The sequence below is a fragment of the Salmo trutta genome, chromosome 34, assembly GCF_901001165.1.
Source record: "Salmo trutta chromosome 34, fSalTru1.1, whole genome shotgun sequence".
In the NCBI taxonomy this organism is placed as follows: domain Eukaryota; kingdom Metazoa; phylum Chordata; class Actinopteri; order Salmoniformes; family Salmonidae; genus Salmo; species Salmo trutta.
The window spans coordinates 15,921,644-15,938,936 of NC_042990.1; the positions used below are offsets into that span (position 1 = coordinate 15,921,644).

Sequence of the window (17,293 nt, forward strand, 5' to 3'; positions counted from 1 at the left end):
CATCATCTCATAATGATCCTGACTGAATTAAAAACAGCCATTTGGAAGATGTTTAAAATGTGCTACATAGAAAGACATAACTTATTTTGAGCCTTACACATTATACTGGTCCCTAGGAGAAATCGAACCCACAACCATTTATACACTGAGTGTACAAAACATTAGGGACACCTGCTCTTTCCATGACATAGACTGACCAGGTGAATCCAGGTGAAAGTTATGATCCCTCATTGATGTCACTTGTTAAATCCACTTAAAATCAGTGTAGATGGAAGGGGAGGAGACAGGTTAAAGAAGGATTTCTAAGCCTTCAGACAATTGAGACATGTATTGTGTATGTGTGCCATTCAGAGGGTGAATGGGCAAGACATATATATATACAGACACATATATATATATATATACACACACACACACACACACACACACACACACACACACACAAAACTCATTCCAGGGTTTTTCTTTATTTTTACTATTTTCTACATTGTAGAATAACAGACAAACTATGAAATAACACATGGAATCATGTAGTAACCAAAAAAGTGTTAAACAAATCAATATACATTTTACATTTGAGATTCTTCAAAGTAGCCACCCTTTGCCTTGATGACAGCTTTGCATACTCTTGGTATTCTGTCAACCAGCTTCACCTGGAATGCTTTCCCAACAGTCTTGAAGGAGTTCCCACATATGCTGAGCACTTGTTGGCTGCTTTTCCTTCACTTTGCGGTCCAACTCATCCCAAACCATCTCATTTGGGTTGAGGTCGGGTGATTGTGGAGGCCAGGTCATCTGAAACAGCACTCCATCACTCTCCTTCTTGGTCAAATAGCCCTTACATAGCCTGGAGGTGTGTTGGGTCATTGTCTTGTTGAAAAACAAATGATAGTGGGACTAAGCGCAAACCAGATGGGATGGCGTATCGCTGTAGAATGGTGTGGTAGCCATGCTGGTTAAGTGTGCCTTGAATTCTAAATAAATCACTAACAGTGTCACCAGCAAAGGACCCCCACATCATCACATCTCCTCCTCCATGCTTCACAGTGGGAACCACACATGCGGAGATTATCTGTTCACCTACTCTACGTCTCACAAAGATACGGCGGTTGGAAGCAAAATTCTCAAATTTGGACTCAGACCAAAGGACAGATTTCCACCGGTCTAATGTCCATTGCTCGTGTTTCTTGGCTAAAGGAAAGTCTCTTCTTCATTTTGGTGTCATTTAGTAGTGGTTTCTTTGCAGCAATTCGACCATGAAGGCCTGATTCACGCAGTCTCCTCTGAACAGTTGATGTTGAGCTGTGTCTGTTACTTGAACTCTGTGAAGCATTTATTTGGGCTGCAATTTCTGAGGCTGGTAACTCTAATGAACTTATCCTCTGCAGCAGAGGTAACTCTGGGTCTTCCTTTCATGTGGCGGTCCTCATGAGAGCCAGTTTCATCATAGCGCTTGATAGTTTTTGCGACTGCACTTGAAGAAACTTTCAAAATTCTCCATATTGACTGACCTTCATGTCTTAAAGTAATGATGGACTGTCGTTTTCTTTGCTTATTTAAGCTGTTCATTCCATAATATGGACTTGGTCTTTTACCAAATAGGGCTATCTTCTGTATACCAACTTCACCTTGTCACAACACAACTGATTGGCTCAAACGCATTAAGAAGGAAAGAAATACCACAAATGAACTTTTAACAAGGCACACCTGTTAATTGAAATGCATTCCAGGTGACTACCTTATGAAGCTGGTTGAGAGAATGCAAGAGTGTGCAAACTGTCATCAAGGCAAAGGATGGCTACTTTGAAGAATCTCATATATATTTTGATTTGTTTAACACTTTTGGGTTATTACATGTTTCTATATGTGATATTTAATAGTATTGATGTCTTCACTACCTTTATACAATGTAGAAAATAGTAAAAATAAAGAAAAACCCTGGAATGAGTAGGTGTGTCCATATGTATATATATATTTCACACACATACATACAACATGTAATAGCATTATACAGTGCCTTCAGAAAGTATTCACACCCCTTGACTTTTTCCACATTTTGTTGTGTTACAGCCTGAATATAAAATTGGTTATACTTAGATGTTTGTCACTGGCCTACATACAGTACCTCGTAATGTCAACGTTAAATTATGTTTTTAGAAATGTTTACTAATGTCTTGAGTCAATAATTATTCAACCACTTTGTTATGGCAAGCCTGAATAAGTTCAGGAGTAATACGTTGCTTAACAAGTCACAAATAAGTTGCATGGACTCACTCTGTGTGCCATAATAGTGTTTAAAAATACCTCATCTCTGTACCCCACACATACAGATAATTTTAAGGTCCCTCAGTCGAGCAGTAAATTTTAAACACAGATTCAACCACAAAGACCAGGGAGACTTTATAATGCCTCGCAAAGAAGGGCACCTATTGGTAGATGGGTAAAAACAAAACAAAGCAGATATTGAATATCCTTTTGAACATGGAGAACTTATTAATTACACTTTGGATGGTGTATCAATACACACAGTCACTATAAAGATACAGGTGTCATTCCTAACTCTGTTGCCAGAGAGGAAGCACCGCTCAGGGATTTCAACATGAGGCCAATAGTGACTTTAAAACAGTTACAGAGTTGACTAAAAAAAAAGATAATTGACAAAAAAATTGCAATTAAATCAATTTCAATCCCACTTTGTACAACAACAAAATGTGGAAAAAGTCAAGGGGTGTGAATACTTCCTGAAGGCACTGTATCTGCAGGCTTTATGCCTAATTGAAGTGTTACCATAAGGGGTTCTCAAAAACCCACCGGGGATGTTGTAGATCTGGCGACGGCCATCATGCTGGATCCGACTGCTGCCACCGCCACCACTACCGCTCCCACCTCCTCCTCCGCAGCGCTGCTTCCCCGTCATCCCCAGTAGGCCGCTGGCCACGGAGAGCTGGGATGCCTGGGCGAAGTTGGAGAGGACGCCCCTCGCTGAGCTGGAGAGACCCCTCTGCATGGAGGCCTGAGGCTGGGGAGCCTGAGGGAGCAGAGCAGAGAGAAGGTGGAGGAAATCAGTGACCTCCAGATATATCAGTCCAGTCAAAACGTTTTTTTTTTTTGTAACATTACAATTTAAAACATAACATGATACTGTGCCGGAGAATGGTCTACAAACGCTGCCAACTAAATCAAATCAAATTTTATTGGTCACATACACATGGTTAGCAGATGTTAATGCAAGTGTAGCGAAATTAAATTAAAGCAGGAAGCACCAGTGACTCTGTCTATAAAAAGTGGTCAGATGAAGCCGATTCTAAACTACAGGACTGTTTTGCTATCACAGACTGGAACATGTTCCGGGATTCTACTGATGGCACTGAGGAGTACACCACATCAGTCACCAGCTTCATCAATAAGTGCGTCGAGGACGTCGTCCCCACAATGACTATACGTACATACCCCAACCAGAAGCCATGGATTACAGGCAACATTCACACTGAGCTAAAGGGCAGAGCTGCCGCTTTCAAGGTGCGGGACTCTAACCTGGAAGCTTACAAGAAATCCTGCTATGCCCTGCAACGAACCATCAAACAGGCAAAGCGTCAATACAGGGCTAAGATTGAATCATACTACACCGACTCAGATGCTCGTATTATGTGGCAGGGCTTGCAAACTCTTACAGACTGCAAAGGGAAGTACAGCCGCGAGCTGCCCAGTGACACAAGCCTATCAGACGAGCTAAATCACTTCTATGCTCGCTTCGAGGCAAGCAACACTGAGGCATGCATGAGAGCATCAGCTGTTCCGGATGACTGTGTGATCACGCTCTCCGTAGCCGACGTGAGTAAGACCTTTAAACAGGTCAACATACTCAAGGCTGCGGGGCCAGATGGATTACCAGGACGTGTGTTCCGGGCATGTGCTGACCAACTGGCAGGTGTCTTCACTGACATTTTCAACATGTCCCTGACTGAGTCTGTAAAACAAACATATTTCAAGCAGACCACCATAGTCCCTGTGCCCAAGAACACAAATGCAACCTGCCTAAATGACTACAGACCCATAACACTCATGTCCGTAGCCATGAAGTGCTTTAATGGCTCACATCAACACCATTATCCCAGAAACCCTAGACCCACTCCAATTTGCATACCGCCCAAACAGATCCACAGATGATGCAATCTCTATTGCACTCCACACTGCCCTTTCCCACCTGGACAAAAGGAACACTTATGTGAGAATGCTATTCGTTGACTACAGCTCAGCGTTCAACACCATAGTACTCTCAAAGCTCATCACTAAGCTAAGGATCCTGGGATAAAACACCCCCCTCTGCAACTGGATCCTGGACTTCCTGACGGGCCACCCCCAGGTGGTGAGGGTAGATAGCAACACATCTGCCACGCTAATCCTCAACACTGGAGCCCCCCAGGGGTGCGTGCTTAGTCCCCTCCTGTACTCCCTGTTCACCCAAGACTACACGGCCAGGCACAACATCACTAAGTTTGCAGACGACAACAGTGGTAGGCCTGATCACCGACAACAACGAGACAGCCTATAGGGAGGTCAGAGACCTGGCCGGGTGGTGCCAGAATAACAATCTATCCCTCAAGGTAACCAAGACTAAGGAGATGATTGTGGACTACAGGAAAAGGAGGACCGAGTATGCCCCCATTCTCATCGATGGGTCTTTAGTGTAGCAGGTTGAGAGCTTCAAGTTCCTTGGTGTCCACATCAACAACAAACTAGAATGGTCCAAACACACCAAGACAATCATGAAGAGGGCACGACAAAGCCTATTCCCCCTCAGGAAACTAAAAATATTTGGCATGGGTCCTGACATCTTCAAAAGGTTCTACAGCTGCAACATCGACAGCATCCTGACTGGTTGCATCCCTGCCTGGTACGGCAATTGCTCGGCCTCCGACCGCAAGGCACTACAGAGGGTAGTGCGTACGGCCCAGTACATCACTGGGGCTAAGCTGCCTGCCATCCAGGACCTCTACACCAGGCGGTGTCAGAGGAAGGACCTAAAAATTGTCAAAGACCCCAGCCATCCCAGTCATAGACTGTTCTCTCTACTACCGCATGGCAAGCAGTACCGGAGTGCCAAGTCTAGGACAAAAAGGCTTCTCAACAGTTTTTAGCCCCAAGCCATAAGACTCCTGCACAGGTAATCAAATGGCTACCCAGATTATTTGCATTGTGTGCCCCCCCCCCAGCCCCTCTTTTACGCTGCTGCTACTCTCTGTTGATCATATATGCACAGTCACTTTAACTATACATTCATGTACATACTACCTCAATTGGCCCGACCAACCAGCGCTCCCGCACATTGGCTAACCGTGCTATCTGCATTGTGTCCCGCCACCCACCACTGCTACTCTCTGTTCATCATATATGCATAGTCACTTTAACCATATCTACATGTACATTCTACCTCAATCAGCCTGACTAACCGGTGTCTGTATGTAGCCTCGCTACTTTTATAGCCTCGCTACTGTATAAAGCCTCGCTACTGTTTTCACTGTCTTTTTGCTGTTGTTTTTATTTCTTTACTTACCTATTGTTCACCTAATACATTTCTTGCATTATTGGTATATCCTGTAAGTAAGCATTTCACTGTAAGGTCTACACCTGTTGTATTCGGCGCACGTGACAAACTTTGATTTGAAATGCTTGTGCTTCTAGCTCCGACAGTGCAGTAATATCTAACAAGTAATCTAACAAATCCACAACAACTACCTAATACACATAAATCTAAAGCGATGGAACAAGAATATGTACATATAAATATATGGATGAGCGATGACCGAGCGGCATAGGCAAGATGCAATGGATGGTATAAAACACAGTATATACATACGAGATGAGTAATGTAAGATATGTAAACATTATTAAAGTGACATTATTTAAAGTGACTAGTGATACATCTATTAAAATGGCCAATGACTCAAGTCTGTGTGTAGGCAGCAGCCTCTCTGTGTTAGTGATGGCTGTTTAACAGTCTGATGGCTTTGAGATTGAAAAACAGCTTCAGTCTCTCGGTCCCAGCTTTGATGCACCTGTACTGACCTCGCCTTCTGGATGGTAGCGCGGTGAACAGGCAGTGGCTCGGGTGGCTGTTGTCCTTGATGATCTTTTTGGCCTTTCTGTGACATCGGGTGCTGTAGGTGTCCTGGAGGGCACGTAGTTTACCCCCAGTGATGCGTTGTGCAGACCGTACCACCCTCTAGAGAGCCTTGCGGTTGTGGGCGGTGCAGTTGCCATACCAGGCAGTGATACAGCCCGACAGGATGCTCTCAATTGTGCATGCCCCCACCTCCTCCCTATAGGCTGTCTCGTTGTTGTAATCAAGCGTACTACTGTCGTGTCGTCTGCAAACTTGATGATTGAGTTGGAGGCGTGCATGGCCACGCAGTCATGGGTGAAAAGGGAGTACATGTGGTTGAGCACGCACCATTGTGGGGCCTCAGTGTTGAGGATCAACAAAGTGGGGATGTTGTTTCCTACCTTCACCACCTGGGGGTGGCCCGTCTGGAAGTCCAGGATCCAATTGCACAGGGCGGGGTTGAGACCCAGGGCCTCAAGCTTAATGATGAGCTTGGATGGTACTATGGTGTTGAATGCTGAGCTGTAGTCAATGAACAGCATTCTTACATAGGTATTCCTCTTGTCCAGATGGAATAGGGCAGTGTGCAGTGTGATGGCAATTGCATCATCTGTGGACCTGTTGGGGCGGTATGCAAACTGAAGTGGGTCTAGGGTGGCGGGTAAGGTGGAGGTGATATGATCCTTGACTAGTTTCTCAAAGCACTTCACGATGACAAAAGTGAGTGCTACGGGGTGATAGTCATTTAGTTCAGTTATCTTTGCCACCTTGGGTACAGGAACAATGGTGGCCATCTTGAAGCATGTGGGGACAGCAGACTGGGATGGGGAGCGATTGAATATGTCCGTAAACACACCAACCAGCTGGTCGGCGCATGCTCTGAGGACGCGGCTAGGGATGCCGCCTAGGCCAGCAGCCTTGCGACAATTAAAACATTTAAATGTCTTACTCATGTCGGCCGTGGAGAAGAAGGGGGGTCCGGCAGTCCTTGGTAGCAAGCCATGTCGGTGGCACTGTATTATCCTCAAAGCGGGCAAAGAAGATGTTTAGTTTGTCTGGAAGCAAGACGTTGGTGTCCGTGAAGTGGCTGGTTTTCTTTTTGTAGTCCGTAATTGCCGGTAGACCCTGCCACATACATCTCGTGTCTGAGCCGTTGAATTGTGACTCTACTGTGTCCCTATACCGACATTTCGCTTGTTTGATTGCCTTGGAGGGAATAACTACACTGTTTATATTCTGCCATATTCCCAGTCATCTTTCCATAGTTAAATGAGGTGGTTCACGCTTTCAGTTTTGTGTGAATGCCGCCACCTATCCACGGTTTCTGGTTAGGGTAGGTTTTAATAGTCACAGTGGGTACAACCTCTCCAATGCACTTCCTTATAAACTCACTCACCAAATCAGTGTATAAATGGATGTTATTCTCTGAGGCTGCCCAGAACATTTCCCAGTCCGTGTGATCAAAACAATCTTGAAGCGTGGATTCCGATTGGTCAGACCAGCATTGAATGGTTCTTGTCACAGGTACATCTTGTTTGAGTTTCTATGAGTTTCTACCTATAGGAAGGTAGGAGCAAAATGGAGTCGTGGTCGGATTTGCTGAAGGCAGATAATATGGTTGGCATTTAAATGTAAGGATTTCTAGGTCAGGTGAACAAAATGACTTTAGTTCCTGTATGTTGTTATGATTACAACATGAGTCGTTAATCATGAAGCACACACCCCTGCCCTTCTTCCCAGAGAGATGTTTATTTCTGTCGGCGCGACACATGAAGAAACCCGGTGGCTGTACCGACAACATATCCCGAGAGAGCCATGTTTCCGTGAAAAAGAGAAATGTTACAATCTTTGATGTCTCTCTGGAAGGCAACCCTTGCCCTAATTTCGTCTACCTTGTTGTCTAGAGACTGGACTGGCCAGTAATATACTCGGAAGCGGAGGGTGGTGTGCACGCCTTAGAAGTCTGACCAGGAGGCCACTCCGTAATACCTCTTCTGCAGCGACGTTGTTTTGGGTCGGCCTCTGGGATTAGATCCAATGTCCTGGGTGGTGGTGCGAACAAAGGAGCCGCTTCGGGAAAGTTGTATTCCTGGTTGATATGTTGGTAAGTTGACGTCACTCTTATATCCAATAGTTCTTCCCGGCTGTATGTAATAACACTTAAGATTTTCTGGGCTAACAATGTAAGAAATAATACATAAAAAAACAAAAATACAGCATAGTTTCCTAAGGACTCGAAGCGAGGCGACCATCTCTGTCGGGGCCATCTTGCTATAGATGGTTGACTGGGGGATAAGTGGATCTATGCAAACAGATTGGGGTGGACCAAGGACTCATTTTAAGAAAAACAAACTCCTTTTTGAGGTCTGACAACAGCTGACAAATTAAGGTTTTGCACTTAACTGTCACTTTAAGGTATCTAAGTGTAGGCCCGTTACCTGACGCAGGGCATGATGTCGGATCATGGTCTCGGCCTTGCTGACGTTGGGAACAGTCGGAGCCGTGCTGGGTGAGAGGGCTGCCTGCTGCTGGAGCCTTTGCTCAATCTCCTGTTAAACACGAGGAGAGAAAGAGATAAGGATTGAGACAATGAACAACAGATGGGAAAAAAATTGTGGGACAAGGACGAGGGGGAGAGAAACAGACAAGAAATTAAAGTATAAAAGCACACACACACACACCTGTAAAAAAAGTATTGATGCTTATTATATTTATTTATTTAACAAAGTTATGCAACACCCAATTCCCCTGTGTGAATAAGTAATTGCCCCCTTACACTCAATAACTGGTTGTGCCACGTTTAGCTACAATGACCGCAGCTCCAAATGCTTCCTGTAGTTTTGATCAGTCTCTCGCATCACTGTGGAGGAATGTTGGCCCACTCTTGCATGCAGAACTGCTTTAACTCAGCAACATTTGTTTGTTTTCAAGCATTAACTGCTCGTTTCAAGTCTTGCCACAATATCTCAATTGGGATTAGGTCTGGAATTTGACTAGGCCATTCCGAAACATTGTTTTTTTTTTTTTACAATTTGTTTTAACCATTTTCCTGTAGACTTGATTGTGTGTTTTGGATCATTGTCTTGCTGCTAGAGCCAGCTGTGCTGTAGCTTCAGCTCACAGACAGGTGGCCTGACATTCTCTGATATATAGAATCATTAATGGTTCCTTCTATTAAGGCAATTTGTCCAGGTCCTGAGGAAGCAAAGCATCCCCAAACCATCACACTACCACCACTATACTTGACCGTTGGTATGAGGTTCTTACTGTGGAATGCAGTGTTTGCCAGACATAAATGGTGCCCATCTTGTCCAAAATGTTGACTCAAGTTTGCCAAAAAGCATCTGGAAGCACCTAAATGATCATCAAGACTCTTAGAAGAATGTTATATGGACAGCTGAGTCAAAAGTATAACTTTTTGGACGACATGGGTCCCATTATGCCTGGCGAAAACCAAACACTGCATTCCACAGTAAGAACCTTACACCAACGGTCAAGCAAGGTGGTTGCAGTGTGATGGTTTGGGGATGCTTTTCTTAATTTTTTACCCCTTTTACTCCCCAATTTCGTGGTATCCAATTGGTAGTTTGTCTTGTCTCATCACTCGGGAGAGGCGAAGGTCGAGAGCCGTGAGTCCCCCGAAACAACCCAGCCGAGCCACACTGCTTCTTGACACAATGTCCGCTCAACCCGGAAGCCAGCCGCACCAATGTGTCTGAGGCGACCGTGTCAGCATGCATTGCAACCAGTGTCTGTATGTAGCCACAGGAGTCGCTAGAGCGCGATGGGACAAGATCATCCCTGCCGGCCAAACCCTCCCGTAACCCGGACGACGCTGTGCCAATTGTGCACCGCCCCATGGGTCTCCCGGGCGCAGCCGGCTGCGACAGAGCCTGGACTCGAACCAGGATCTCGATGCAGTGCCTTAGACCACTGCGCCAATCAGGAGGCCCGGGGATGCTTTTCTGCCTCAGGACCTGGACGACTTGCCTTAGAAGGAACCATGAATTCTGCTCTGTATCAGAGAATTCTACAGGAGAATGTCAGGACATCCGTCTGTGAGCTGAAACACAGCTGGGTCATACAGCTAGAAAATGATCCAAAACACACAATCGAGTCAACATGAAAATGGCTAAAAAGCAACAAATTTGATGTTTTGGAATGGCCTAGTCACAGTCCAGACCTAATCCCAATTGAGACTTGAAACGAGCAGTTAATGCTTGAAAACCCACAAATGTCACTGAGTTAAAGCAGTTCTGCATGCAAGTGTGGGCGAAAATTCCTCCACAGCGATGTGAGGGACTGATCAGCAACTACAGGAAGCATTTGGGGGCGGCAGGTAGCCTATTGGTTAGAGCACTGGACTAGTAACTGAAAGGTTGCAAGATCGAATCCCCAAGCTGACAAGGTAAAAATCTTAGCCCACTGTTCCTAGGCCGTCATTGATAATAAGAATTTGTTAACTGACTTGCTTAGTTAAATAAATGTAAAAAAAATATATATATAAAAAGGGCTGTAGTCATTGCAGCTAAAGGTGGCACAACCAGTATTTGAATATATTACTTTTTCACACCGGGAAATTGAGTGTGGCATAACTTTGCTAATTAAAAAAATTAAATAAAGTATATATATTTTTTTGTTATTTGTAAACTCAGGCTCCCTTTATCTAATTCTAGGTTTTGGTTGAAGATCTGATAACATTCAGTATCAAAAATATGCAAAAATAGAGAAAATCCAAAAAAGGGGCAAATACCTTATCACAGCACTGTATCTCTTTAATCCATGCCATTACATGTGAAAAATAAAATCTGGGCACCTATTCATAAATTGGAATGTGGATCTAGGATCAGTTGTCTTTTAGATCAGATTACGGTGCATTTGGAAAGTATTCAGACCCCTTTCCCTTTTCCACATTTTGTTACGTTACAGCCTTATTCTAAAATTGATTTAAAAAAATGTTCTTCATCAATCTACACACAATACCCCATAACGACAAAGCAAAAACAGGTTTTTAGAAACTTTTTCAAATGTATATAAAAAAAAAATCCATAAATATCACATTAGTATTCAGACCCTTTACTCAGTACTTCGTTGAAGCACCTTTGGCAGCGATTACAGCCTCGAGTCTTCTTGGGTATGATGCTACAAACTTGGCACACTTGTATTTGGAGAGTTTCACCCATTCTTCTCTGCAGATCCTGTCAAGCTCTGTCAGGTTGATTAGGGAGAGTCGCTGCACAGCTTTTCAGGTCTCTCCAGAGATGTTTGATCGGGTTCAAGTCCGAGCTTTGGCTGGGCCACTCAAGGACATTCAGAGACTTGTCCCGAAGGCATTCCTGCGTTGTCTTGGCTGTGTGCTGAGTAAAGGGTCTGAATACTTATGTAAATGTGATATCCGTTTTTTATATATACATTTGCTAAACTGTCTAATAACCTGTTTTTGCTTTGTCATTATGGGGCATTATGTGTAGATTGATGAGAAAAAAAAACGATTTAATCAATTTTAGAATAAGGCTGTAATGTAGCAAAATGTGAAAAAAGTAAAGGGGCCTGAATACTTCAAATGCACTGTAGATCAAGCCCTGTTAAAAGGGGTCGAGCTAACCTGCTCCTGCTGCAGGGCCTTGACGAATGCGTTCTTCAGTCTATTGGTGTGCTCCGCCTTCAGGGCCTTCTTCTGATTGGACGTCATGCACTGCTCGCAGAGGATACGCCCGCCCTTCTCCTGCTTCCAGTGGGGTGTGAAGTCGATCCTGCACTGGCCGCAGAAGAAGGGCTCCATGCGCGACAGCGTCCCCCGCAGCTTACCTGATGAGAGGCAGGAGAGAGGCATTTATTAAAGGTTTTGATTCTTGAGGGGGTCAGTTTAAACTAACTGTCCTGTGTTTACAGATTTCTATGAAATATTAGCTATAACTAATTACAAAATAGTTTCCTTCCAAAGTTGTTTCATTATTTTCATAAATGTATGCTTTGGCCACAAATATGAGTATAGGATAAGTTAACAATATTATTTGGGTATGAGTTAACAGAATATGAACTTTAACAAGTTAGATTTTCACTGGACAGTATGGTGAGGCGCAGAATCACTAATCTTGATCATATAATGAGTAGTTATTTGGGATGCAGTGTGATTTGTAGATTTGTAGTGGTGCCTGTCCAGTGGCTCACCCTGGCTGTCGATGACACTCTGCACCACCTCCTCCAGGCCTACCATGTAGATGAACTCGCTGTTGGCTGCCGACGGCAGGAAGTGAAGCAGTGGGGCCGGCGGCTTGGGTGGCGGGATCTCCAGCAGGGTCTTCTCCAGCTGTTTGCGCAAGGCCAGCTTGGCTGCCGCCTGGCTGCTGGCCTGGTCCGCCAGGGAACTCACACCGGAGCTGCCGCCGCCACCTGTGCCGCTCGATATGGTGGAAGGGCTGACAGCGCCCATCCCACTGCCGCCCATCCCCACACCGCCCACACCACCAGCCCCCGCTGCCTGCATGTGGGCCAGGTTCATGTAGATTGCAGAGGAACCCGAACGCTGGGACGCCGCCACCTGCTGGCTGGTGGCCTGTGGTGCATTCAACACACAAGGGAAAAAGGGCACAGTGGAAAGACCGTGAGACAAGTTGAAGTGATTGCTATTATTCACACAGAATGGTCCTCTGGGTGGGTTTTATGACATTTAAACATGCTCAAGGGATGAAGTGGTAGAAGGAATATAGTGTGAACATCCTCCAGCCATGCTTGCAATGATCAAATGCTTTTAAATGCATGACGGGGAGTGACCGAGTGCATACTCATGGGTGAAGGTTAGAGAATCGGAATGCAACCAGTGTTTGCTGAAATGTGGAGAGCAGAGGGGTGGCACCATACCTGCTGGTAGCTGATGTTGCTCATACTGCCCGTGCTGGAGCGGCCCATGCCAGGCTTGGAGGGCATTCTCTGGCCATGTAGCTGGGATGGGTTGGGGGCAATGACCCTCTGTGACATCATCATCGGTGGCAGGGAGGCGTTGGCCCCCGACCTGATGACTGTGTGACCCTGTGGAGAGAGGAGAGGAAAGGTTAGAGGAAATAGAAAGAGAAGGGATGTCCAGCAGGGATGGAGGAGGAAGAGGGACAGGAAAAGGTGAGAAAGTGATAGAGAAGAGGAGAGGGTTAATACAATGGGGAGAATTATGAGGAGAACAATAAAAATGTGGATGCATTTTAATTAATTCCGCAATTGAATTGATCAGGAATCCACATTTGCTACACGGCGTGTGCCATTGAAACAGAGCGAGTTAGTCATCCACAAATGTAATGCTTCTATGAATGGGTATATGTTGTACCGTTTGTGGTAACTAGAGGGCAATAGATACTTGGCCTTATTGTCACAGTTCAGACAGACAGTGAACAGCTTTGATAAAAAGCTGACCTGACCAACCCATGTGCAAGTCAAGAGATCATGTCAATGTCTTCCTAACAATGTCTTCCTAACATAGATGTAAGATATCAACCTAACCAGGAACGATATACTTTTCAAAACACAAACATGATCCAAAGAGTAGTGAAATAGATTTTCCTAAGCATGCACACACAAATTAACATTGAGTATTGATCCTACAGTGTTGGTATATAATGCATAACAAGACGTTCCAACTGAAGGAGCAATAATGCTCTTGGAGCTGTGGATAGCAGGTTTGGCTCAGACCAGAGGTGCAGGTATAGTTACGGTCAGGCTACTGCCAAAATCACTGCAATACACACAGACACACACCTGTGCACTGCGAAAGTTCTGGGGCTCCGGGGTGTGCATGCCAGGGCGCACCGGCAGCTTTCCCATCCCCTGTGAACTGTGGATGGGGGATGGCTGCACTAAAGAGGGGGTATTCTGGACCACTGGTACCTGGATGGGTTGGAATAGAACAGTTAGAATAGACAACAATAAATTACAATAGAGAACATTACACACAGACGTTACAAATCAATTGGTGCAATGTATATCATGTACATATACATCGTATTATCACTTGCTTTGCACGTGGCAGGGTCAGGTCTGGCAGGCGAACACACACGCAAAACTCTCTCTCTCTCTTTCAAAACAGAGACACACACACAGCACACAATAACGTCACTGATCTCTGCTATGTTTACTCCTGCTCTGTGACATTGAGATGGTTAGTCTGTGTGTCAGCACAATCTCACTACTACTTCAAACATGGGACGTAGGTAACACTGCTACCTGCTGAGCCATTCCCATTTCACTAGTATCAGACTGTTTCGGTGCCTGTATTTTGTGGGATATAGTAGCCATTATGATATTTGATGCTGATTTTAGTGATAATGTGTCCCTGATTGTGATTTTTGTTTACCGGTTGATTATCCGGTAAACAGTGAGGTCGCTGGCTAAGGAATTGTAACACCAATATATTGTCACATACTAGGGTGCTGGGTCTCATTTTCTATAACGATATTTCAATCAACATTCTGAAATGAATATGGAATGGTATTAGCGTCAACTCTGGAACTAACCTTCTGCACGACATTCTCCTTCTGGATCTGGCTCTGCCGAAGCTTCTTGAGCAGCACCAGACGGGCCTCCTCCAGACGCAGCTCTTCCCTCAGAGCCTTGATCATCTGCTGCCGCTCCTCGCCAGTCTTCCCCTAGAAAACACACACACACACACACACACACACACACACACACGTTTATGGATAGGACAGTAAAGGGCTGACAGGAAAGGTAGGAGTGCGAGTATGAAGGGCGGCGGGGCAGATTTGAACCATGCCGACTCTGGTATACATGTGTGCCGGGGTCAGAGTCAGTGGCTTTAACCGCTAGACCACAAAGGCCAAGTGGTGACAACGCACCTTGAAGATCTCCAGGTTGGCCTGGTGCAGCCTCTCCTCGGGGTGGGGCGTCCCCCTGGGACTGGATGCCTCGTTGTCCGACAGGATGATCACGTCCGGGGACGGAGTGTGTCGCTCACGGTCCACATCGCTGGAGGTGGGAGAGAGGGGGACCAGCGACAAATGACATCCAACAGAGGATGAATGGTGTACTCTGTTTTGCACTGCATAGAGCTACACTGCATTACCTCCTCTACATGGAGTTACACTGAGTAACACAATACTAAACAGGTTACAACAATATGCATTGTACAATGAATGAATGACATTTTATTTTCATGTCAAATCATCAGTTGGCAACCCATCCCTTATGGGATTAATTGACACAAACCAACATTACAATAATTCACTGTGATAATTCAGTGATAATTCTTCTTCCGGTGTTCTCTGCAGTGTGCATGGCATGAATACATGTATAAGGTGTTTTTGTTTTTAAAATCTGCATAACACACCAACTAAATACACTTCCAAAGTCCACATCTTCGGCACAACTCATTTCCACCCATCACCTGTTCTTCGTCCATTTTAAATCATGATTAATTATATGATTCTTACCCTCTTCTGGCGCTAAAGTCCACTGGTTCGTCCACCATGTTCTCCTTGCCGTTCTTACTCGGCCCTCCGTGGCCACCCAGCCTCCCGTTCATCTTCTCCTCATAGGCCGCCGCCGCGCCCGCCAGCATACTCTGGTGGTGGTGGCTCCCCCCCAGTCCCCCTTTGCCGCCGTCCAGGGACCCGGCTGCCACCGCTGCCCCTTCCAACGCAGCCAGGTCCTTGCGCTTGAGCAGGGCCAGCATCTTGAGGCGCTCCATAGCCTCGTGGCCCTCCATCTTAAGGCGCTTGGCCAGGGCCTCTTCACGCTCCTCGGACGTCTCCAGGCCCCGCTTGAGCAGGTTCAGCCGCAGCGCCTCCTCAGACATCCGCTCCATCCTGGAAACAAAGGAAGGGAGGGAGGAACGTGAGGTTCAATTCAATTCAACCAAATATTTGAAAGCATTTCACACATCACAGATACTTATGAACCATGGTTGAGAAGGGGCCTATGTGAAGATAACACCTCAAAACGAACAGTCTCGCCCTGGAGCTGTGTATTTTATAGTTAAAATAGGGTCTTTGTTGCTCTTTATGTGTGTGTCCATGTAAAAATGAGTGTGTGGTTTTACTATATTCCTGACTGCCCACTGACTAACTACACAATCAGGTGACTCCCTGACAGCATCCAATGAACTAAATACAAAAGCATTACAATTAGATGCCAGTCATATTCACCACTTGATGGCACTAATATTGAAGTCAACATAGATATTTAAAAAAAAGGGATGTTTGAGTCTTTCAAAAGAGGGAAATTGTGAAATATTTGAAAGCCTACAGAATTCTCATCCTCAATGGTGAATCTGTGAGAGTGAACTCTTCCACCTTCAGTGAATGGGGGTGTCCTTATTTTGCTATAGCACCAGATGACATCAGGTGCATTGACCCGTGACTAACTGACAATTATGTTAACAAGTGGATGACGGTTCTTCATGTCATGTCGTTATATTAAAACAAGTTCCTATCCAGCAAATGAATGAATGAGAAGGAACACACAAATAAAATGAATACGTGTTAAACATTGACTTGACATTTTCAAGTAACCTACATTGTGGTGCTCAAGACATCTCTTTAGGGCAGGGATCATCAATTAGATTCAGCCGTGGGCCGATTTTTCCTTAGTGGATGGTCAGGGTGCCGGAACATAGTTGCAAATGATTTGTAGACTGCAAATTGACCGCAAGAAGCCCAAACAGATAATATTTGACTAAAACAATCATTTCAAGCCTTGCTTACATTTGTACATTATTACATATATCTCTCTATTATGCATGGGAATACTTTGGAACAGATTTGCAAAGTTAAATATGACTTGGAGCTGATTTGCTAGTGTTTTTAATAGTCTTAAGTCCAACAATTAAAATAAAAAATACATTTAATTTGTATTTATTTTTCCTCTGAAAACTTAAAATCAAATAAAATCACATGCGAGCCAAATTGTGCGTGGTTACTATGTGGATCACATCAGTGAGGAAGACTTCGGTTGGGTGGCAACCAATGACCTCTAACAAACACGGCTTTGTCATGTGACTGGTTGCTATAAGTAGACTGACTGAACATTTGGTCCAATCAAAAGCCTGTGTCAGGAATGCAAGCTGGAAGTCTAAAAAAGCCTCACACATTGTCACAGTAATTGCATGTTTACTGAATAAGGCAACAATATCAGATTGTACGTTTTACACATACATCTTCATAATGCACATGAAATGAGCCCTCGGTA

The 17,293-nt window shown here is 44.9% G+C and overlaps 1 protein-coding gene across 2 annotated transcripts in view; it reads right to left on the reverse strand.

The window, feature by feature from the left end:
- The window catches only part of LOC115173688 (transcriptional repressor p66-beta), a 50,243-nt gene that overhangs the window by 5,793 nt on the left and 27,157 nt on the right, over positions 1-17,293 (reverse strand). The window contains exons 2-10 of one of the 2 annotated variants that reach the window (XM_029731994.1): positions 15,538-15,912; positions 14,944-15,073; positions 14,605-14,736; positions 13,850-13,978; positions 12,965-13,132; positions 12,275-12,659; positions 11,709-11,911; positions 8,542-8,652; positions 2,788-3,028 (exon numbers count right to left, since the gene is read on the reverse strand). In XM_029731994.1, coding sequence (XP_029587854.1) covers positions 2,788-3,028; positions 8,542-8,652; positions 11,709-11,911; positions 12,275-12,659; positions 12,965-13,132; positions 13,850-13,978; positions 14,605-14,736; positions 14,944-15,073; positions 15,538-15,911 — 1,873 coding nt within the window. In that variant the 5' untranslated portion in view covers position 15,912. The remainder of the gene's footprint in view (positions 1-2,787; positions 3,029-8,541; positions 8,653-11,708; positions 11,912-12,274; positions 12,660-12,964; positions 13,133-13,849; positions 13,979-14,604; positions 14,737-14,943; positions 15,074-15,537; positions 15,913-17,293) is intronic. The other variant, XM_029731995.1, reaches the window with a different exon arrangement.